Source organism: Conger conger, chromosome 1 (assembly GCF_963514075.1).
Source record: "Conger conger chromosome 1, fConCon1.1, whole genome shotgun sequence".
Lineage (NCBI taxonomy): Eukaryota > Metazoa > Chordata > Actinopteri > Anguilliformes > Congridae > Conger > Conger conger.
Genome location: NC_083760.1, coordinates 53,240,687 through 53,265,207, shown reverse-complemented (window position 1 = coordinate 53,265,207; position 24,521 = coordinate 53,240,687). Strand labels below are relative to the sequence as shown.

The 24,521-nt window shown below is 40.2% G+C and overlaps 1 protein-coding gene across 1 annotated transcript; it reads right to left on the bottom strand.

Moving 5' to 3' along the window:
• Positions 1-6,269: 6,269 nt before the first annotated feature.
• On the bottom strand, positions 6,270-22,766 carry pnp4b (purine nucleoside phosphorylase 4b). Its single transcript, XM_061258939.1, has 6 exons — positions 22,614-22,766; positions 21,033-21,205; positions 17,844-17,947; positions 8,360-8,535; positions 7,750-7,940; positions 6,270-6,966 (listed from the first exon to the last, which is right to left on the bottom strand). Exons 1-6 carry the CDS (start codon positions 22,634-22,636, stop codon positions 6,743-6,745), a joined length of 891 nt encoding a protein of 296 aa, XP_061114923.1. The 5' UTR covers positions 22,637-22,766; the 3' UTR covers positions 6,270-6,742.
• Positions 22,767-24,521: the final 1,755 nt, after the last annotated feature.

Here is a 24,521-nt window from a genome sequence, read left to right as displayed (position 1 = left end):
ATCAATTTCATCCCTCCACTGTAAGCTCCTGGCCATAGTACCTCATATCTCAGTCGTGAATCTACACGGTCTGGGATGTAAGAATTTGCTTGTGCTCCCACTGAGCACCTTTTCAGACTCTCTAAAGTCTCTCTAAAAGGATACTTATCTTTTTTCCCACAAGCAGAGAATGATTCTACAGATTATTGTTAAGACAACAGACCCTAATTTCGGTCTGTGATCCTGTCTATACCCCTTTAGCACTGTCCTAAACCTGCAAACAGTGAGTCACAGATCTGTCATGAAGTCAAATATCTAATCCAGCACTATCTTAAATTTGAGAAATTCATATAGATTATCTTGTTGAAATGTAGACATCTCACCCTTGCAAAAATCATTACCGGGCGACCAACCAACCAACCGACCGGCCAACTGACCGACCGACCGACCGAAGTCACGACGGTCGTGCTCAAGTGGTGACCTTCATCCTTTCTATCTCCTTAATTTGTGTTTGTCCTTCACTTTCTGACAGTATAACATGCATTTCTAAATTTCACTTTGCCTTTGCTGCACATTTCTGATTATCAGGTGTATCAGGGAGCAGGTGCTGAAATCCGGGAGACTCCCGGACCTTCCAGGAGAGGTGGGATTTCTGGAAATGTGTTTTCCTTGACATAAGCAATTTCCTCTCGACTCATCATGTAGATTGTATTGATTAAGCATTCATGCCAGTCAAGCATGCTCAAAAATGTGTAAAGAACAAAAAACAAAACCAACATAACAGATTTCCCTGTAATCCTTTTTAAAATGTCACTAAGGGACCCTAACAGATAAGCCTTTCAAATAGTTTTTAACCTCTCAAACTCATAATGGACATGGATATTCTGATTTATCAGATCCAGACAGAAATTGATTGGGATTTTGTTGAGATAGTGTACAGTATCTAAAAGGTCGATACATTTTCCTGCTTAAATTCTGCCAGCACAGTGGGAAATCTTTATAAGACTTCACTATTCGAAATAGAATCTTTTCCTTTTTCCAGGGCTGTTAAGCAGATGTCCTTTTCAATCTCATGTTCATCCATATAATTCAGTTTGCTGCGCAGATACAGAGTGAGAGAACTGAACCACGGAGATGGACTGTCCCGTACATAAAATGACAGACCACAGCTTACGGTCATCATTCAAATGTCTGCCTACTGCCAGGAAATAACCGGCCATTAATCTGAGACCAGAATCTGAGGAATAAGGTACAAGGTATAATTTGTGCAAGGAAAGGCTCTTTTTTGGCAGGGGATTTCACATTATCTGCTATTAGACATAAGATTAGGCAATTATGAGAACAGGCCTTTTCAATAATTTTACCTGCTATCTGGAGACTATCCAGCATTTGCCAAGACTGTTCTGGAATATCCCAAGGGTCTCCACCTATACTTCATACAGTCCTTTAAAATGAATGCATTTAATAAATAATAATAACAATATTATCAAAGATGTGTAAAATAGACAATGTTGAAATATTTAAAATATTTTGTCAACTCCAGTAAAAGTACTTTTCTGTATTGATCAGCACTTATAATACCTTTTTCAAAAATACAGGCATGCAGAAAGTCATTTAGAGGCACTAAAGACCTCTTGTTTGTGCCACTACATCCATGTTGCAGTATCCGTGATCGACTGTACTGCTGATTACAGAATTATAATGTATTGCAATATGCAACTTGTAAATTATCAGATATTCCAAGCCGATGCTTGCACTGTTTCCAGAATATTATTGGAACACTTTCAAAAATTCAATTAGGGATTAGTTCGGTTTCCAGTGTATTATTGATACATTGTCAATCATTCAGGGAGAAGGTTGCTCTTGTTTGGTGGTTCTTGATACCCCGGTTTCTGCGTGGGCAGTCACACAGCTCTGTGGGTCGCTGAGGGCGTATTTTCATTCGTAGAGCAGCTGCAGCTGCGGTGATTTATGTAGCCAGTGCTGAGCTGAGGCACAGTGGACCATTCAGCGGTGCATTCAGCGGCTGATGCCAGCATTACTGTCCCCCTGTCCTCCCCATTCCTCTCCCCTCTTCCATACAGGCACATTGTAATATGAATGTGGAGTTGTTTCTCACCTCTGTTTACGGCTCTGGATTCTGATTAATGTCTAGCTTGGTTTGGAATTGTTGCTTTCCCTGCTTCATTGACTGGCACAGAAATGTCAACACTGCCTTTGGCCATTATTTTCTCATCGAAGATGCAATTGTAAAACCCCAGTGGCAATTCACGGCCGTGTCAAATGAAGGTGTGGTCAACTCAATTTCCCTCACATTCTTGGGTTTGCGCTTATCACCTGCCCTTTTCAGTTCAGTCCACAGGTTTTTGATTGGATTGAGGTCTGGAGCCTGAGATTTATTACATTTATAACATTTATTCTCACATAACCATTTCTGTGTGGATTTTGAGGTCTTGCTGGAAATTCCACCTACAGCCAAGTCTCAGTCTTGTTTACATTACATTATTGGCATTTGGCAGATGCTCTTATCCAGAGCGACGTACAGTTGATTAGACTAAGCAGGAGACAATCCCCCCTGGAGCAATGCAGGGTTAAGGACCTTGCTCAAGGGCCCAGCGGCTGTGCGGATCTTATTGTGGCTACACCGGGAATCGAACCGCCGACCTTGCGGGTCCCAGTCAAGTACCTTAACCACTACACTACAGGCCGCCCCGACCACAAGTCTCAGTCTTGTGGTAGAGGCAACCAGATTGTCAGCCAAAATTGCCCGATACTTGGCGGAATCCATTATACCATTGATTTTAACCAGTGCCACTGGACCTCTGGAATTAAAACAGACCCAAAACATCACTGAACCACCACAATATTTCACAGTGGGTATGACGCGCATCTCTTTTTATGCATCTCTGTTTTCAAACATGTTGATACTGTATCTGACCAAAACATTCCATTTTGGTCCTTTTGGTCTCATTTGGTCATTGAAAGTATGATTGAAAGGTGTTGTTGTTTGATACTCATGGTAAAATTTTGTCCTGGGTCTGTGATATTTTGGGCCTTTTTTAATTCCAGAGGTCCAGAGCCAGTGGGTGAAATCAAAGGTATAATGGAATTCCAAGATATCCAAAATATCCAAAGATATTTTTTGCTTCTTTAACAGCACACTGATTTTCAGTGGGGCTTAATGGGAGTGGTTTCTCTCGTACCAAATTAGTACATTAGCATGATTACTTAAGGATTAGGTCAAATTTCCCTTATCTTAAACTCTGGGGCTGTGTAATCATACCTACAAATTGAATTAAAAACAGATTTTTCAAACAGTAATAGTAATTTGCAACATTATCAATGTCCAGGCTGTATTTTTTTGTATCAATTTACCTTACATTCACCCAGGCAGCTGCAATGTAATGTCATTTGATGAAGAAAAGTATTGATTTCTTTCAAAAACATAAACATTTCTCTGTGATTCTTTTCAACAGTAGTGTATAGATGTGTATGCAGACATGATTAAATATCACCTCAGTGTCTGCATCAGAGAAATTTCCCTTTTTGGCATTTGGCAGGCATCAGGGCCTGCCTCTTCTGCCTTTAAAGAGATTTTAGAGGCGTTAGAAACACTTTTTTCAAATTTGGTTTGCCCTACAAGAGCATTTATGCAGAACTTGATCTGTAATTATTCATTTTCACTTGCTCTCTGCAAATAAGCAAACTGGAAATTTGCTTTTTGGAATTGGAATTTTTCAATATATGCAGTAGAAATGACAATATGCTAATTAATTTATTTCTTTATCTTTTCTATTTTATGTATTTGCATAGCAACAGTAATTAATATACTGATACAGTATTTTGTAAATGATCGAACATACATTCAGGTCCATAAATATTGGGACATCGACACAATTCTCCTCTTTTTGCCTCTATACACCACCACAATGGATTTGACTTTTTAAGGGACCAAAAGTAATGGGACAAACTAACAGATCTCCCCGTGTTTGCGTGGGTTTCCTCCGGGTACTCCGGTTTCCTCCCACAGTCCAAAGACATGCAGGTTAGGTTAGGTTAGGTTAGACTAATTGGAGAGTCTAAATTGCCCATAGGTATGAGTGTGTGAGTGAATGGTGTGTGTGCCCTGCGATGGACTGGCAACCTGTCCAGGGTGTATTCCTGCCTTTCGCCCAATGTATGCTGGGATAGGCTCCAGCCCCCCTGCGACCCTGTTCAGGATAAGCGGGTTAGGATCTCTTGGACTACGTAAGTGACTGAATTGCTCCAGTCATCTTTAATATGACCCTGGCCACTGTGACCCAATTAATTCATCGCGACCTCAACATCAGTCTACAACTCTTCAAGACTTCATGCCCACACTAAAACACACTAACAACACAGATCTTCATGCTTTAAATGATACGGACAGCTCCAATGTGGTGGATCAATTGACATATCTCGGCAATGTTCTTTCTGCATCCTGAAACATTGAAAATGAAGTCCAGATCTGTATGAGCCTCAACAGCCTTTATCCGACTGTGCTCCCGGGCCTTTAAAAATAAGAACCTGAAAACCAGCAACAAAACAGTTGTATACAAAGAAGTCTGCAACCCTACCCTCCTGTACAGCTCAGAAATGTGGGCCAGATGCTTGAGGCTTTCTGTAAGATATTTTCTGTGCATCTTGGGGATAACATGGGAAGACTGCTTGCCTCACAGTCAGTTATGCTATGGACAAAATCATCATCCATTGAAGCTACGCTGGGAAAACACCATCTCTCTGCTGGGTAGGTCGTGTCAAGCCTACTAAAGCAGTGCAACTTCAGATCCACAGCTCTGGAAATACTCATCAATAACTGCTCAGTCTGGCAGTTGCATGTGGGCATCACATATCTAATGTGCTAGAGTACAGAGTTAAAATGTATTGCATTTAACAGTATTTATGAATTATACTAATGAGTTATATGTTATAGAACACATCTTTTATATGTAGATCCAGGGTATATTGCCACCATGTTTGAGACTTCTTTCATTGTTTTATTGTGTTAAATAGCCACGGCCCTGTAGCTGGCATCAGTGAATGGAGAAAGTTGTCAAATGTCATTCTTTGGAGCCACAGGGTGTTCGTTTTAGGAGGCCTTGAGAAGAAACTTTTGGTAATGCTCATAGGATGTGCAGCACTCTTTCAGTCAGGGGAAATGAACAGCATGCTGAGATTGTTAATGTGAAATTGGTTTGGTGGCCCCATTGCCCTGCCTCAGCCCTGAAAGGGACTGTCACAGTCCCAGGTGAGCGATGCCAAGAGGTTAGAATTGATACCTACTGCCACTCAACCTGGCATTCAATATGGAGACGGATTGGGGGCATGGCCCTGCCAAGGCCTTTTGTCACATCTGGGGTGGGGCTCAGACTGTCTTCTTGTGTGACAGCATGTGTGAACCCATCCTCTCTGAACGGTTACTCTTTGCCCTGCAGGGCTGCTGGTCGCTGCTAGGTTTGATACCAGACCTTGGGTATGGTAAAGATATCGACAGGCATTCAAATTCCTCATACATTTTCCCAAAACTGCACCCAGTGTCCCCAAAGCTCTCCAAAAATGGTTAATCACCTTCATGCTTTCTATCCAAATGCAGATTTGAAAATTGAACTTTATTTAAAAACCAGAGCCCCGTGAGCCAGTACAATTACAGATTTATCTATAGCAAGTCGAAATCCTGTCATTTCTGACATAGAGAAATTGTATCAAGGATTGTTAGAATATGCCTTTTACAGTCTGAGTCTGTGGCAAGGTCAGGGTTATAAACCGTGAGCGTTGCATGGGGGTGGGTGGAGTTTTATTGCCCTGCTTTACAAATAATGAGGCTGATAAGCATCTAAACTGCTGTTCCCGCTAGCGAAGAGTCTATTTAGCAATCTGGCAGAGCCGTTTTACAGTTTTATTATGTCACAGTTTTTTGTATTTTATAAATATGAACGCAACAATAATTTGAGATGCTGACGACTCAACCACAAGAGGGCAAAGTGGATAGGGCTAATTGAAAAGGTAAGAAATACAAATTGTTTTTTTTGATCAAGCACAAGCATTTTGTGCAAGAGATCTTGCTTACAGCTCAGGTTTTCATTTTTAAATTTTCACCCTCCCTGTTTTTCAGACCAGCTTATGAGCGCTCAAACACTGACCCAAGGATATCAATTGCAGTAGAAAAGTTCTGCATGGTTCTGCATGGTCAAAGATCTATGGCTGTCGTCTTTGCCAGGGGTGACAACAGCCATGTATTAAACCAGGGGTGCCAATAATTGTGAAACCTGTTTTATGGGAAATAATTTTTTTATTTGAAAAAATGTAAGATTCCATTGAAACATTAATAAAGCACACTAGTTTACACGTTGGAAAGTAATCTTTATGTCAATTACCATAATATTTTAGTTTACAGTATTTTTTGTGCATATTTATCAATGGAGTCCACTGTATATGCAGATAATTTCACATGAAAATGGACACACAACTGATATGGAAGTACCTTAATGCTAATATAGTATGGGCTAAATTATTTAACATAATAGCTGGAAGTCATTTTATAAATTCTTTTGCACTTTAATATATGTACTACGTCATCAAAGCAGGCATACATCAATATCAGTCTGCATGGAAAAGTTGAGTAGCAGTTTCTCGTAGAGGTTGTTTCTGGGCATGAGGTGATTACAAGTAGACAACCAGTTGGGCCTGCAAGGGGAGTAGGCTTTGAGAAGGTGCCGGAGGGAATGGAAAGAGAAGAGGGATCCTAGTTGCTGTTAATCCCATCGACCTGGTGGGAACGGGCGATGAGGGTGTTCAAGACCTTCTGCAGCATCTCCGCCCTCATCTTGCTGATGTGCAGCACCTCCTCGTGGTTGACCTTCTCCTCGTGGTTGTAGTCCAGCGATGCCTTGTTGGTGATGAGGGACAGTCCGAACACACGCAGGCCACAGTGCTTGGCCACCGTCACCTCGGGAACCGTGCTCATGCCTGGGGGAGAAGGAGAATAGGGGGTGGTCAGAAGACAGAGGAGGCAGAGGTTAGGGGGGTAGACAAAGGGTGGAAGGAAAGAAGCTCTTAATTAAATGCCAATTATCTTTATAGGGAAATACACCGCCAGGATCCCATTGCATCATTAATAACCCATACATGTTTGCCCAAGCCAGTCCCTGTTCTCACTGTCAATACTTAATGAGATTGCTTCCCTCCCAGTGGGAGGTAACCTTGTCATTAGAAGTCAAGTTTCCCCAACATAGAGCTTAGCCTACCTAATGTATGCACCCTCATTCCTCATTGGGTCAAAGGTTACAGCTGTATGACAAGCAGCAGTGCTACTTCTCATGCCATTAGATGATGATGTGTTGGAACGGTTCACCAGTGAGAAAATGGTGAGATAGGGAGGGTCTACATTCAAGGGTCTGCATTTGTCATTTTACTCTCAGTGCATCATTGCAGTTTGCTAAAGATAGAATGTGTCTATTCTTCAGTATTGATTTCTCCTCTGCTAATTAGTGTCATTCTCCTCTGCTCTGAAGCAGATAGCGCTGCTCTAGCAGCTAGAGTCTGATCATTTATTTATGAGACCAAGGAGCTACAAGGAGGGACCAATTAGAATGCTCATGAGCCCAATGGAGGATGAAAGGACAGCGGACAGAAGAAATGTCATGTGTGAAGAACCTTTCTGAGCTGGCGGTGGGAGCTACTTTGCCTGCACTGCATGAAAGGGCCTTTTTTTCTTGCGTTCCGTGGAAAAAATTGTGGTCAGGGTCTCACCCACAGAGTCACTCCCAAGAATTTGCAGCATACGGGCCTCGGCGATAGTCTCGAAGTTGGGCCCACTGACCATGCAGTAAACACCCTCCCGAACAAAGTCAGAGTAGCCCAGCTCAGCACTGATATCCAGGGCCAGCTTCCGCAGGTCTTTGCTGTAGGCATCCGACATGCATGGAAAACGGATCCCAAACCTTAAAAGAAAATTACATTCTATGTATTTGTTGTTTATTTGAAAAAGACAGATATATATATAGATATTTCTCCCTTCTCCTACAAAATAGATTCAACATATTTATGAAAAAGAAATTGTGAAGTATTATACGGCAATATACATTACAAAACTAAATAATTTTATAGTCACTTAATCATTTCTTGGTTGATTTTGGGATCATTGTCTTGGTGAATTGCCAAAATGTTTTGGCCCTTGCTGTAATTGAGGATTTCATTAATGTTACCAAGTATGTCATACTTCAAAAATGTGAAACATTAGCATTAAAACAATGGAGTTAAATGACATACAAATGCAAGAGCCTTTAAAATAGGTCTTTTTTTTGGTGTGGTTGCATCATGTGGCTCTGTGGTGTACCTGCTCCCGGCCCCTGGAGCCTACCGTTCATCATTGGGTCCACACAGTGGGTGCTGTCCCGCGAAGCCTGGCAAGTTAATGTGGTCCTTAATGATCATAATGTCGCCCACTTTGAAGTCCTGACACAGGCCTCCGGAAGCATTCGTCACAATAATAGTCTCCACTCCCAACAGCTTGAATATCCTCACGGGGAATGTGACCTAGGAGGGCCAGGTAAGTCAAGGTTGGCAAATTGGTCACACACATTGGGCCTCATGCAAGAACATTTTCATATTCTTACCATAAATTAATCTTACTTTTTTTGTACGAAGGAATTGTATGAGTGTGCCACGTTGGTTCAACAACCGTTTTTAACTTCAGAAAACTCTCTTGAATAAAGTTATTATTGTCACGTTTCAGGTCGGTCTCGCCATGTTTTATGTTGATTTATGTTTATTTATGTTATCTTAGTCACGTAGTGTCTTATCATGTATTATGTTGTCTAGGTTCGTCATGTTGTTTAGTTATGTTTCGTTACGATTTATTTTCTTGTCATGTTTAGTTATGTCTCGTTACGATTTATTTTCTTGTCATGTCTAGTTATGTTTTCGTACGATTATATTCCTGGTTATGTTTAGTGGTTATCGTCTTAGTTTCGCGTTGTGTCATGTTTTGATTTATGTTTATTGTTACGTTAACTGGTCACGGTTTATGCATACACTTTTACATGTTTTTCCGCAAACCTTGCGTTCCGCCTTTTCTCTCTCTCTCCTTCTGTCATTCACTTCCTAATTGTTTCTATTTGTCTATTTACTAAAACTACTAACGCTAGATCAGGATTAGGTAGAGACTAACAAACTAATCATGTGTTCATGTTACCTTACGTTTCTCGTGCATGTCATTTACTAATTTACTAATGCTAGGGCAGGATAGGTTTATTACTAACGATTACTAATCTCCTTGTTAAACTTGTCATCCATCGCACCCGTTTTCCATTTCCTTGCTACGCTCTAACTAATTGTCTACACCTGTCTACACCTGCATTTATAGCCCAGTCGCGCAACTGTTCACTGCGAAATTGTCTGCCTCTGTTTACCACGCAACTCTTGAGCATTATTTACTGTTTGATTACACGTTACGATCCACGCCTGTTTACCGACCATTGTTTATTGATTTCTGTTTTGTGACCATCGTTTGTTTTTTGACTTCGTCCTTGCCTACCGTTTTTGTACTTTTGCTTCGCTGATTGTTTCATGGTTTCGACTCCCGCTTCGTCCACGACTACGCCTCCGCCTGCCGTCCGTCTGTTCATCTGCCCCGCTGACAGCTCTCCTGCTACCGGACCTCCCTGCACGTCTACCGACTACGAGTTTGCCTCTTCCCTCGGCACCGTGCTTTTTGTTTGTTTACTTTTTGTTTGGCTGGATCTACGTGTATGGACTTTGCTTGTGTTGACTACTCTCCTGGGATTCGTCCCGAATAAAGCCCTGAGGGGTCTTTATATTACTATTGTTTCTGAGTCGTGCATTTTGGGTCCAACCCCCACGCACCCGTCTCAATTATATAGTATATACGGTACTGTATGTGGGTTCCGTCGGATAGATGGCCAATGGGATTAACAAGAATAAGGGATGTCTCATGTAATTGGTGCCTGACTGCTGCTCATCAATATTTTCGGAAATCCGTGAGCAAATTTATGTGTGATAGGTACTGAACCAACGAATTCCGTTGGATTTATCAAACACACGTAGACACAGCTTATTTTCATATCCACGTCTGTATGTTGATAAATACCAAGTAAGCATACATCATTGGCGTGTTCACTAAATGTATTAGCATAAATTGACACCCATAAAATTCTATATATGAAATTTCAGCTATTTAAAGAGATAGCTGAAAAAAGAAAGTTTAAGCAGTTAACTGTCTGAGCTGGGGAAGACTAAAGCCTGCCAATATATAGCCTAGCTCAAGAAACGCGCACTATGCTGCAGGTAAAAATAAAATTGTTCGACATTAAACAGTGAAGCCTGGAAGGCAGCAGTTACAGCTCCACCAATCACAGATTATGTGTAGCTACATATTATTACTTCACTGGCAGCTTTCATGTATCTTTAAAAAAATCTGTCTGTATCTATGTTACTGAGCTAGCTAGTTCCACAAGCTGCTGCCTTCCAGGCTTCACTGGGGGAAGGAAAGTACAGGGCTGGAGTAATGCATTGGCGAATTATAGGAGATATGTCACTGTCTGGAATCCCACAGGTGGGTGACAGCAATAGCTGATACGTTTTCCCTGTCCTTGCAGAGAGCTAGAAGGAGGTGTCACAAGCCTCAAACAAAGCGGTTATGTGGTACTAAAGCAGTAATTGTAATGTAAAGAGAGGTCAGCCATAGCTACAAAGCCAAATGCTGCTTTCACATCATATTTGAATGACCAAACTACTACCTTCTGACTGGGAAAAACAATTCACGTCAACCTCTGACATTAAATGCAAAGCAAAAAACAAAACTCATAAATAAATGAAGGGCATCAGCCACATGCCATATAACATGATGTTTGTAGGTGTAACCTTGAATTCGCCGTTATTGTTTGTTGTTTCTTCTGTGAGCCTCACAAAAGAAATCGACTTGGTCTTTGAAGATGAGCACTTTCCGAAGTAGATTACGCTATGCCCCAAATCTTCTAATAGGCAAAAGCAATAAATGTACATGTAATGTAAAGAGAGGCCAGCCATATAAATGACGGATTGAGCAGGCTACACCCTATTTATAGCAAACCTTTTTACGTGTTCTATGGAATTTATATTCAACTCCACTTAAGCATTAATTAATCAGGATTACCGGAATGAAACATCATCCATTTTAATGTTGAATCCTGTTGCGTTTTTATAGGACACGTTTGATCACATTTGATAAATGAGGCCCATTGTTTTATAATAATAATAATATGGCAGACCTTTGATAAACTCCTTATAACCAGCCTTGTTGGGAAGTTTGAGGTTCTGTGCTGCAGAGACTATACATATGGACACATTCATTTTATAGCATATATTCACAATTATAAACATGATTTGTATTGGTACTTCTTTCCTTGAGTGCAGTGGCTTTAAAAAAAAAAGAAAAGAATCTGATAATATAAACACACATATATATATATACAACAGCATATTACCACTGTGGAAGCTGCTTTACAGTTAACTTGCCTTAAACCACAAACACTCAAATGGCCCTATACCTGCCATTAGTTTGCTGATTATCTAAAGTATCCTTCACCATGCACAAAATCTATCTTGGCCAATAGAAAGCTTAAAGTAAAACTGAAATAATATTTTTTTTTAACCAAAAAAGTAAGCTACCCCGGGGGCTTGTAACTGGGATAGAGTCCACAGAGAGAGAATGACAGCCTTTTTTGGAGTTTGACCGATGGGATTTGAACAAAAGCAAAAAAAGAGAGAAAATAACTTTTTTTATCTGCTAAACCCTTACTGTTCCACAACGTTGTAGCTTCAATGAGTCAAAGCCTTCTCTCTCACTGTTTTACAAACATGCCCTTTAACTGAATGTGACTGGCAATGCCAACCAACTCCAGCCATCACGGAGTAATTGAAAAGGCTTTCAGTTATGAATGAGATAAATATAGGATTCTACAGAAGCCCATTACAAGATCTGTCACAGCGTAGGGGTATGAATAATGCACTCCCCAGCCTCAGTATAGAGCGGCTCAATAGGGATGTCATACCTTGTCAGGGGCCGTTGGACTGACAGGCCCCAGGCGACATGTGAAACTGCCAACAATGGGCCTGACAGCGTAAAATCAGGCACTGTGGGGGGTGGGGGGGGGGGGGGGGGGTGGAGATTAGTTGATAAACTGACAAGCAAAGGTGTATTTCACACTTTACTGCCAGGCTTCCCAAAAGATTTTCCTTTTTTATGTCAGGAAATAATTTGCCCGTGGAAGGCTGGGGAAGAGACTGCAGGCTAAGGACACCAAGCCTCATGATAGGATTTTGTGTTAGTGTTTAAGGCTGTTATTTGACCCATTACGACAGGAGTGCAAGCTCCTGATCCAAAGAGAGACGCATCACTCAAAGATGAAAACTGGTAACTGGTCTGGTACCTGGTGAGTAGCTAGGGAGTACTGAGGTAAAGTAGCACCGGTAACCAAGGGATGCTGTCTGACTGAAAATGATCCTATAACCCCATGTGGACTCCTGAGGGCTTTCCACGCTGAACATTTTTTTTACTTAAGGGGGCTGTTAGTAAGGTGAGGTTTCACACCTACACCAACATTAGCCTTGGGCTTAGCTGACCATACTCCTGGGCTGCATTAGCACTTACATTTTGGGGATATCCCCATATATCCCCAGAGGTAACCAAAAATAGTGGCAAAATAGTCACCAGCAAGTGGGGTCAGGCCAGCTGAATGGGCCTATTATACTTAATTTGAACATACTCATGATGATCTCCAACTCTGCTCTGCTAACTGAATCACGTTTCTCTGCTGGGCTCCAGTCTTAGATAAATGGATATACACTATCCATATCCTGTAATTCATATTCTATTTTTGAAGTTGTCATTCTTTTTTAGTTACATAAAGCAAAATTGACATGGTTACAATACAAAATCTCTATAGGCCCATAATTGACTTAGCAAAATCCAGCTCTTTTGTTGCTACAGCCAACAAAAGACAGAATCGGCTGGCAGCATCCACTTAAGTGAATTATCGCAACAAATTACAGATGGTTTCTGGTAACTACAATCCAATATCGCATTTGACAATTGTACTGTTATTAATGCCCAGTTTTACAAGTTCCCCAAAAACACATTAACCACCTACAAAAGAACCTTTGTAACATTTTGCTAAACTGTATTTCACTATCACCTACAATGATGTATGGATGGTGAATCAATTCCAAAAGAATCAATTCTTGACTCTGATCCACAACCGCCCAGCTTAAATGTTTCATAGCCAATTGAATGCATTACAGATCATTTGCTTAATGATGTACATTTAGGAGACTAATCATTAGCAAATAGCAGCTAATATTCCCTCTCTACTCTTTCCAGCTGTTTTTAAAAAGTATTTATTTAAAATTTAAATTAGTATTCATGTGCCCTGTGAGGGCCTGTCCAGGGCGTATTCCTGCCTGTCACCCAGTGAATGCTGGGATAGGCTCCAGCACCCCCTGCAACACTAACCAAGAATAAGTGGGCTAGATAATGGATGGACAGATGGATTATTATTCATTGTCAAGGTGAATTAATAAGTATATTATTAGATAGTAACCAAATGTCAGTTTCTATAGGAATTTAATTCTTTGTTGTTTTATAATCACTAATCCAATCACAAATCAGTAGAAATTAAATTTAAAGATGGTTTATGTGCTCCTTTTGCTAGTGGATGTTAGCTAGGGCTTCAGGGTACAGATATCAGTCCTAAATGCAGAGAGCTAAAGCTTAGCCCTGGGTAAACAAATGCAGGTGTTAAAGGGAGGTAAGTTAACTGTGGATAATTTTAGCCTGGGAAAAGCCCCTTCGAAGCCTTAAACAAGTGATCACTGGCTGGTAAGTTTAGACCTGAATATTTTAGTTTACACAATACATTTGCTCTGATTGGTTCCAAAAAAGCTTTTGTCTACTCTCAGTTTGAAGGGCTTTCAGACATTTTAAACTTTTTAAACATGACTGACTGGAGGTGTGCAAAGATTCCCTTCATCCTGCTCTTTCACATATAAACATCTAACATCCATTCTAATGTGAAATTACTGTCACCCTTAGAATTCCAGGTTACTAAAATGACCCCAGGTATGGCTGGTTAGTGGTGATGGGCCATGGGGTGCGATTCTTTGTCCTTCAGTATGCGATAAGTCATGGGATCCTAATTAGCGGCAGAACCAAAGTCTTGTTGGGAGAAAGTAGCTCTCAACCTGCAGTGCAATAATTGGCAAACGGGTCTGAATGCCATATGACTTTTCCAGCTGCGTGCTTTGTTCCTCTCTCTCTCCTGACCCTTCTCTCCAATCAGGGCTGTCTAATTAATATTTCCCCTTGTAATACAGAAGAAAGGAGCTGAAGTCTCCTGTGCTTCTTTTGTTACAGGATGGAATGCCCAGAGGTGGCCTTTACAGACTGTGCTCAGTGCAGTGCATCCCTGTGGACTGCTGACAGCGCTGGCCCGCAGTAACCTAGAGCAGTCCTTCAATCCTACTGCAGAGAAGACCGGTGATGAGCCGCTCGATCACAATCAATATCAGATTAAACCGGGCAGTCAGATAAAGCCTGGCCCAACAGTCCTTCGCACATTTTAAGGGTGTGTGGCTGCCTTTGTCACATGGGATGATAAGGACTAATAAAGCAAAAGTTCCAATTAAACTTGTAAATAAATCTCTGCTCTGGTGAAGCACACTGAAAACACAGTTGGGGCCACAGTTATATTGGCTATGTTCATATCCCTTAAGTGTGGCTGTAGTTCGTACCCCTTAATCTGAACACAAGCTATTTTCCACATTTATTAGCATTATGCGAGGCTAAAACCAATTACGATGCAGAACTGTATTTTAAATGCCTGGTATATAAGTAGGCTTTGTAATACGGTATTGAATGTTCTTTCTGAAGAACAGCTATTCTCTGGATACATAGGGCTCTTGTACTGTGAAGTCCATATTCAATTTAAATATTAAATTATTTTAGTAGATTTGTTATTCTACCAGTACACAGAGATAGATAGCACTGTTGTTCAACTGAAAATAGCATGTTGTGGCTTGGGATTCTGCCTGTGGATTATATGGAGTGTGTGCATGTGTATGTGTGTGTGTGTGAGTGTGTGTGTGGGTTGAACTGGAATCATGGTGCGATGCAGAAACGTAGTCAATATGGAGAAGGGCGGAGGACAGGGCTCTGAAACCAGAGTTGGATTGGTTGGGGGTAAATTTAGCCTGAATTGATTTTCTCCCCCCCTTTCTCGAAAGCATCATGACTTGCTGCAGCAGCCGATGACAGCTTTGATAGAGTAGGACAGGTCACCACCATCCAATCTCTCTTAAATTGTGTGCGGCTTGTTTTATGTCTTCTCTTAAAGTCTTCAAGTACAACATACAACCCTTTGAATTTAGTCCTCTTTAATGTGACAAAGCACTCAGATAGGTAAAGCTTTAACAAGGAATGCTGGCCAAATCTTCAGAAATCCCAGAGGCAAATACACCAATGAAAGTGATTTATGTTTGTGCTTTCGGTCCCTCTAACAGCACTTTACAGAGAGGTGGTGGGGGAGGGGGGCGTAACTGACCTCATCCACCTCCAATATGTACAGTGTTCAATGATGCATGGCAGCCATTTTGTCAGGGAAGGGACACCCCAACTCCTTCTTCTAAGAATCGTGTAACCCAAGTAAATCACACCCTTGAGTGTCTTTTCCCTATTTATGCTATTGTAAAGTAGTTCCAGGGTGGCACGGATGGTGCAGTGGTTAGCACTGCCGCCTCACAGCAAGGAGGTCCTGGATTCGAATACCCGTCGGCCGGGGCCTCTCTGTGCGGAGTTTGCATGTTCTCCCCGTGTTTGTGTGGGTTTCCTCCGGGTACTCCGGTTTCCTCCCACAGTCCAAAGACATGCAGGTTAGGCTGATTGGAGAGTCTAAATTGCCCGTAGGTATGAGTATGTGAGTGAATGGTGTGTGTGCCCTGCGATGGACTGGCGACCTGTCCAGGGTGTATTCCTGCCTTTCGCCCAATGTATGCTGGGACTGTTAGCGGAATTGCGTATTCCATTTGCTTAGGTAGTGAACGCAATATTTCTTACCTCTGCCTGGTTTGCTAAATCATTAAGCGCTGCACAACAAATCATTTTTTTGTTATCTTTTTTTATTATCCCTCATTAGAAATTAAAAGAGAACCCACCTGCTAGCTGTTGGGGAATAGAGTATAAGAAGAACCACATTTATTTATTTACTTATAAATGGTTACATGGAGGTGATACAGTTTATTTCATTCACCTAAAAGGTTTGTTCAAAAAGGATCCAAAATAAATTATAGTGTATATCTTTGTAATGCCAACTTGTCTTTAATTTATTAATCATCTTATTATAAGCTGTACATAAAGGCTGATAGAATAATACAATTAGCAATACTCACTGCAAACATCCTCTTTCAAATGTGCACTGTGTAGATGCAATGAATGATAGATTTATTGCAGGACGAATGGCAACTAATATATTGTTATAAAGTGACTGGCAGATACAGTAACACAAACAGTGTAGCATGTTTCCTTGCTATGTATGTTGATTTAAGTAATTGGCCAAAAAGATACCCCAGTCATGAGTGGCAGAGTGGCCAAAGCGCAAAAATAAACATTATCTGGCAATGCAGTTTAAGACTAGAGTCCGCTCTCCTGAACCATACAATATGCTCCCGATTTGTCTTTACAGAATCAGCACTTCTCGTGCCATATTCAGCCTCCATCGTCATGCCTCACAATGTTTAATAGTGAGGAATAAAGCTCATAGCCTGTACAGGAGTAGATGCCAAGGGACAAGTCTCCCTTGAATTTCCTTGTCCTTGTTAAATCACTGGGGAGGCCCAAGGCACTGGTATCAGGGCACCCTTAAGCTCTGCAGCTCCAAAGGCTAATTGAAGCAAAGAGAAGCTTGCTGATAAATATGGCAAATATTTATATATCCAAATGAGAGGGATAGGATAGTAATATATGGTGACTGATGAGACTCCCACAGTGAAGATCAGTGATGGGGGCTGTTCACTGCTAGTAGTAGTAGGGGGAGAAACTGCACCATTGTTGTTTTTCTGCATTACTTTCTAGAATGCTATTTACATGCTCTGTGACAACCACAGAGTTCCATTTACATGCTCTGTGAAAACCACAAAGTTCAGTTTACATATTCTGTGAAAACCCCAGAGTTATATTTACATACTCTGTGAAAACCACAAAATGTGTTTACATATTCTGTGGAAACTGCAGGAAACACCATCACCAAGACAAAGATGGAAAAAGAAATTAAAATACTGATTCACTTTCAACAGGTGCTTTTATCACAGCTCGTATAAGTTAAAGTCTCCATCAATATTCACCTATTTCCATTGTGAGAATTGGATAAATGTCTCACTTAATTAAATAGCCAGAGATCAACTATAAATTGTTAGCAAACATAACATAACCACAGTAGATTGCGATTGTGATTACAGTAGATTTTCAATTCAAACAAATTTGTTATTTGACTCGGTAGCTGGGAGGACTATGATTAATAAGCACTTTATTCCAACAACCAAAGAAGTACATTATAGTACAGTGCTTTTTTCCTATTATGGAAGATATACTGAGGCTTGTGATGAGGTCCTCTGTGTGATCCCAACGTAAGGAAACTGAATTGTACCTGTGCTCTCACACATTGAGAAGCATGTTCTAGCCAGTGAGCTGGAAAGCCTGCATGGAAGCATGCATAGTAGACTGCAATTGATGGTAGAGATACAGGCAATGCTTTACTGCAAATGGTTCTCTTGGTTTACTTTCAACAGTAACTTACCTTACACAATGAATATCCCTCGTAAAGGTGAAACCTCCCTTGCATGAAGACGCAGGACTTATCCTTAATGTGGCCAAACACCAAACGGCCCTCATGCCCAGGGACTGCAGGGAAATAACACAGTGGGGAAGCAAATGGGGCCGTCCAAAGGTGAGAAGGTATGCATCAGAACTTCAAGAGGTGGTATTTTTAAAAGAATGTTGTTTATAAAATTTCCACTGAGAAGTTTCCATCTGAATCCAGTTCCTATAATTGGGCCAATATTCTGTGTGTTTTAACTCACTGAAGAATTTCAGTATTTCAATTTCACCATATCGCCATTTTCACATTTCACACGCACACGCGCACACGCACACACACACCAATATGCTGATGCAACATAGTACATACATCAGAGAAGCAATGCATTTTCTGCACTGTGGATACTGTAAATCAAGTGAAAATATTATGCTTATAAAGTATCTACAGCACATTTACTTATTCCACTTGGTTACAGGTTTCATATGTGATATAATGTACAACAGGGAAGTATTGCACCAACCAATATGGGCAGATAAATATTATTGATATCTGTCCCAGAATTTACATATTGCACATCCCCAATCTTTCTGAAGATATCAATGCAATGTCAATGCAGATATTAAAATGAGGCTTCACCCAATGTTAACACACAAATTCCAAAACAAATGGATGACTTGTAATCAATACCTCCTTTAAAATTCCAGATTTACAATCTACAGCACCACCAACTATATTTTTCTCTTAAAACATCTCTTTGGGGAATTTTTGGCAATAAAATCATTTCAGTATGTACTCGTGAGCACATGAATTTGTTGTTAACAGCTATACGGCCAACTGACAATACTGAACATGTTGGTTTATTCCTTAGGTTTATCAATAATAATGAAAAAGTATTCTGCTCTCTAAAGAGCACAATGAAAACGGCATTGATTATATTCAAAATTGTATAGTTGTAAAATTGTCAATCATACAATGTTTTCACAGTTTCCTTTAGTAAAACTATTTAACAAGGTGGTGTGAAACTTTTGAGAGCGGAAAATGATGTTCAGTGGTTGGAAAGTATGCTAATTTAACCTTGGGTTCTGGCTGGTGAGATTTGTTTGCCCCTAAAATGCTGCGTAATGAGATATGGCTTGAATAATTACAGCTGTGTTAGAGCAGCCATTCTCTCTTTCTTCTGTGGGCACTGAATGATGGTGAAGCAACTATTAGGGGGGGGGGGGATTAGACTGCTGAAAGAATTTACTTCGTAAACACTGAAAATTAATGAGTACACTAACATTTTAATGACCACATCTTGATTTGCTGTTTCCAGACAAGTTTATGAGGCCAATAAAAAATCATACATTAATTGAAAACTCAAACTCAAATCATCACCCCAAATGTAGCATTATGAATGCCCTATCAGCCAAATCCTACGCATTTGTCAAATATGATTGTACAGATACAGTACATCTAGCTGGATATAATCCAACCCCCAAGCAATACATTCTTCATTACCAACACAAGGACAAAAACAAATCAATGTACTGTAACTAAGAAATTGTTTAGTAGAATGCAAGGATGGAAAATAAAAGTGCTATGCAGTAAGTGGATCTTGAAATAATTGCAATTTATATACTTCCCTTCATTAAATCTGCTGTTCACAACTGAAGCAGAAATAACATAGTTATTGAGTGGACTAGAATAAAAAACAAAAACAATCTAAAATTAAGTGATTAAGTTCAGTTTCGATTAGCAGTCTATCTTAGTACTGTAACTTGGTCATTATTAGTAAGTTTAATCTATTCTGCTTCCAAGCAATACGCTTGGCTGTTGACTAATGCTTGATGGGGTCAGTGATAGACTGAAACAACAATTAGGGTTTGTAATTAAAAGGCTTTACTGAAGAGATGATCAATAATCCTCTCTTAACCAGCAGTGACAAGCATAACAAGAAGATAAGGGAAAGACACTAAAACTCTGTACCCAATGTTACCACCATTAAAGGATTGTATAGCAAAAGAAAGACCCTTCCTCTGGGCTACAGGAATTGCGAGTTATTTTATCATATGGAAGAAACACAACAACACATGAAAGCAAACCCCTTAATACAGATTTGAGAGAGAGTCAGTCACAGACCCTCTAGGGATTGTGGAACCCATGAAAAGATCTCACATTGGGCCCCACTATCCCAAGTCCCACTATTGCTGTATAATTACAGTACAGAATAATTATTTGAGGTCCCCTGTCAGTCAGGACGCTTGAGATCCCCCCCTCAGTGGTCACTTGATGTTGCTTGAGTGCCCCATTCCTGTACATTGGCACAGTTGACAGTTAAAACTAAAATCTACGTATCTATAGTATGTACCTTTACAGTATGTTTAACTAAAAATAGATAGATAGAAAGAGGAGGGCAATAGGAGGTGTATGAATTGGCAACTACAGTAGTGAGTTGGGGGGTTTGCAAGAGATTAGGCTTGGCTAACCATTAATCAAGTGGCTGGTGGTAACATTAGGTACAGTCAATGGAATGGGCAGGGTGCGCACTGGGTGTGGCTACTGAACGTTGCCGAAACGAGGCGAAAGAGCAAAGCTGAAAGCAAGTGGTGTGGGTGGCAAATGAGCTGAATTATGCTGAATATAATATCATTGGATGTGTTGAAGCGGGTTTCATTCATGGCCAATCCAATTACCTCTTTTCATTCCCTTTACAGAACAGTGCATATTCGGCAGGCCGTGCTTCCAGTTTCCATAGACAATGCTAGGCAATGCTATAGGATCTGGATACGCAAAGACAAGGATATGGACACAGATGCATCCAAGTACTTACAGGCATCCTCACACTAATACACAGTGACACCATGCCCACTGACTGAGGGCATTACAAGGCATTTAACAGACGCTATTATCCAGAGCGAGGGCAGGCAGGCATGTGCTGGCCTAAACTTAGGCAATAAAAAAGAAAGCCATCGAATAAGAAAAGGGGGATTCTATTTTTACAAAACAAACTAGTACACAAAACAGGAAGAATCTCAGTTTTCTGATGAAATTGTCTGAGAGCCTGGGCAGGTACACCAAATAAAGAATAATTGTGGCTCCAGAAAACTTTTGCTTGTATGAATCCACCGGCTTGCACGCACACACACAAATGTGCACAGGGGTGACCACCTTTGTTTGATCACTTACCGGTGCTCACAGGGAAATTGGGGATCTCTGTGTAATGGAAAGTCTGCTTGTTGAGGACACAGTCGGCCAGGAGGCCCAGCCCTGACCCACAGATGACAGCGATCTTGGGCCTGTGTCTCGTCTGGCTCAGCAGCCATTCTGTTGTCAGCTTGTAGTCTTCAAACGAACAGCAGCTTCACATGGAAATAGAAAAACATATCAGGGTTACAGAAGTGTCTGATAATTATGAATGATCATCTCCTACCTTTCTTGCTATGGAAACTTGAGTCTGTTATCTTTAGAAACCTGAGCCAAGAGATTAGCTGCTCATGTAGTTCCCAATATAGATACTATATGCAAGACTGTGCTTATAAAAGCTGAGCTACTTGCTTTTATGGCCCGGCCTCTCCTAGTTATTGAAACTGAAAAAAAAAGTATAGACAAGGATAGAACAGAATGCAGTGAAAAACCATTGAAGCATAGCCATATCCAATATAAAGAGGAAAACCCACGAACAGCTATTTAGCATGAGATTGGTGTTTCTTCTTGAAGTCTTGAAATGGAGGCCCTGGGATTTGTATTTACTGTGAAACAGCTCCAATTATTGTTAGCCTTGGAGAATAGTCTGACAATTCCATTTTTCTGAATCAAATCTGGTTTTACTATTTACTAGAAAATTCCTTCTTGTGGTAAGCCACTGTGGCAGTCCATTATAATCGTTTCTCCCCAATTTTTGCTGATTGTAGATTCAATTCATTCCTTTTTTAACAGGGGTCAGGGAAATTTCCATTGAACTTGTACATGTGAAGACTCAAAAGCACACAGATGCACTCCCATGCTTGTTCTTTAATGCATAGTGCCTCAAACACACACAGGACTAAAGCACCCCCCAATAACATCTTCTACTCTATAGCTACTCATCGTTTATAATATATCAATAAAAATGTCTTCCTACCGCTCAATGATGTTATTCACGCTTGGAATGCAGGATTAATACAGGCATACGGCATACAGGTTTATAACATTATGACCATGGTTAACTTCATGTTTTGTACAGTTGTTTGTATATATCTGCACAATTGTCTGCTTTACTCTACCCCTTTAACAATTAAAGGGGCAGTCCACCCAAAAATGCTTCCACTAGCCAAATCTCAGTGAAAGTATCTGGATGGATAGATAGTACTCCAGGTAAGGGGAAACATAATTTATTGTTTTGGGTGAACTGCCCCATAGAATCCCTGTAAATGTATTATTATATTACAGAGAATGTGAATTAACAAGGATTTTAAAAATCTTTCCATAATTGTAACCCACAATTACTTTTCCATTTAAGTTTTTTTATCCACAAATAGTTTGGCAAATCCATCAGCAAAATAAGCAAACAGAACTGTGTTTGTGAAGAAAAACATTCCACTTGCACCCACTTCCATTAACGTTACAGTTATATAATATTATATAATATTTCACTTGATCTACAGACACAAACTGTACAGGTGCAAGCTTGCTGCCTTAGTTCACACATTAAGATATTTATTATTAAAAAAGGGAAAACTTTGCTGAATGCAAATAGGGGGTAAATATTTAAAAAATACCATGCCTTACCATGCATTTGCCTTAGTGTGCATGATCCAGTCTGGGGTCCTGTGCAGGCAGAGAGCAGCTCCACAATAATCATGTATTTGCTAAGGTAAGAGATAAGAGTGCCCATGGTCGTCATAAAGCATGTCTCCGTCAAGCTCTGGCCCCTTTTTATTGGCTGGGTTTGAGGTGGAACACTGAAATTTCTGTGAAATGTCTACAGTCTATGAAAAAAAAAATACAGTCACATGGATACAGCAGCCTTCCTACAAATGAAAGGACTTGGGTTACGTGTCCAGACAGTTGTAGTATGATCCCTTTCCCCCCCTGTATTTTAGGTACTGTACGAATGCAGCTAAATGTTATTGACCACGCTAAATCAAACAATGTCAAGGCACTGGAACAATGCTGCAAATATGTACAGTTTGCTGAGTGGAGTACAGGATGTATCAGCAAAGAAATCCAACACAGCAAACAGGGAGAAAAAATCTATCCAGGGTTGGTTTAACCCTTTGTTCTGTTCTGCTATACACTGTTACTTTTGAAAGCCTTTAATGCACAACATGGGTCAAAAGTGACCCGGCTGAGTTCTTATTTTCTATGTCTTTGCAACAAAGGTGTTTTTAAGGATCTGATGGTCCTGTCAGGGGCTGCATATTTTAAACAGAGAAACAGTTTAAAAAGGGCCAGTAGTGATAGTGTGCACCAGAGTCTGATTACTCCTGACCCCACTTATCTGAGGGGACTTGAATAGACACAGGTGTGTCCCCATACTGGATGAAAATTATCTAGGGGGAATATTAACCCAAATATTCAAATATTGTTCAATAAGTGGTTGTCAAGACATTTTCCACCGCGGTCTGAAGACTCACCTCTCCACACTGTACCTTGACTTCTCTGCAGGAGTACCCTGATTCATTACCCCTTGTTTCACCTGTCCGAATTTTAGCCCCTTGTTCTACTTTGTAGAACTTTGTAATCTAGTTGCAGTTGAATTTGTATTTACATTATGCTTGCATTTGTATTTCTTGTATGGTACTCTAGTTAGTCCTAATTCCTTACTCTGCCTATTTGCCATGTTTTACATTTTCACATTTACATTTTTGACACCAAAGCAATTTACAGGTGCATAGGTTCTTCCACAAGTTAAAAGCATCAAATTCATAACTAGCAAAACACGCATGTGTACTGGAAATGTCTGTACAAGGGTTTCTTTGTGAATTGTAGCTTATGCAACCAATTGTTATGCAGTACTGTGTATGTCGATTTCGATAAAAGTGTCTGCTAAATAAAATGAAAAAGTCATGTAACCCAAAAGCTTTCACAAAACATTATAATTCAAGTTCCTGCATCTAGTAACTAAGGTATATTATACAACAAGTATGGCAACAAGTAATAACAAATGAATATGTTTGCAATCCTTGTAATAGCCTGATTATAATAGTGGGTATATTATGCATAATTACAGGCTAATCTCCATCAGAGACTACTGTAGGAGATTATTTGACTAATTCAATCATTCAGGAAAAAAAAATTGAATGAACAAAAGGTGCTGCCATTTTAGTGTTCATAGTTTTGCGTTTCACTATAGAGCAACATCTTTAAATTATTTTTCACTGCACTGTTTACTAAAAGTGTTTTGTCTGGCTTCCATTAATCTTGAGAGGTAGGTTATATGCCTGGTGATTAGTGGTTTCTAAGGTTAATTGAAACAACACTGGGCTCTGAAGACAACAATAGTAGAACAGAGATCTTGACCCTTTGATGCATTACCATATACTGCTTAATTGAACTTCAGGCAATAACAATGGCAATCTCCCCATCAAAAAAATAAGAAATCATCAGAAAATCTAATGTTAACTTGGAATGTGACAGCATGGAACCTAAACACCACGTGATAGAATATAAAACATGCTAGATAGATAGATAGAA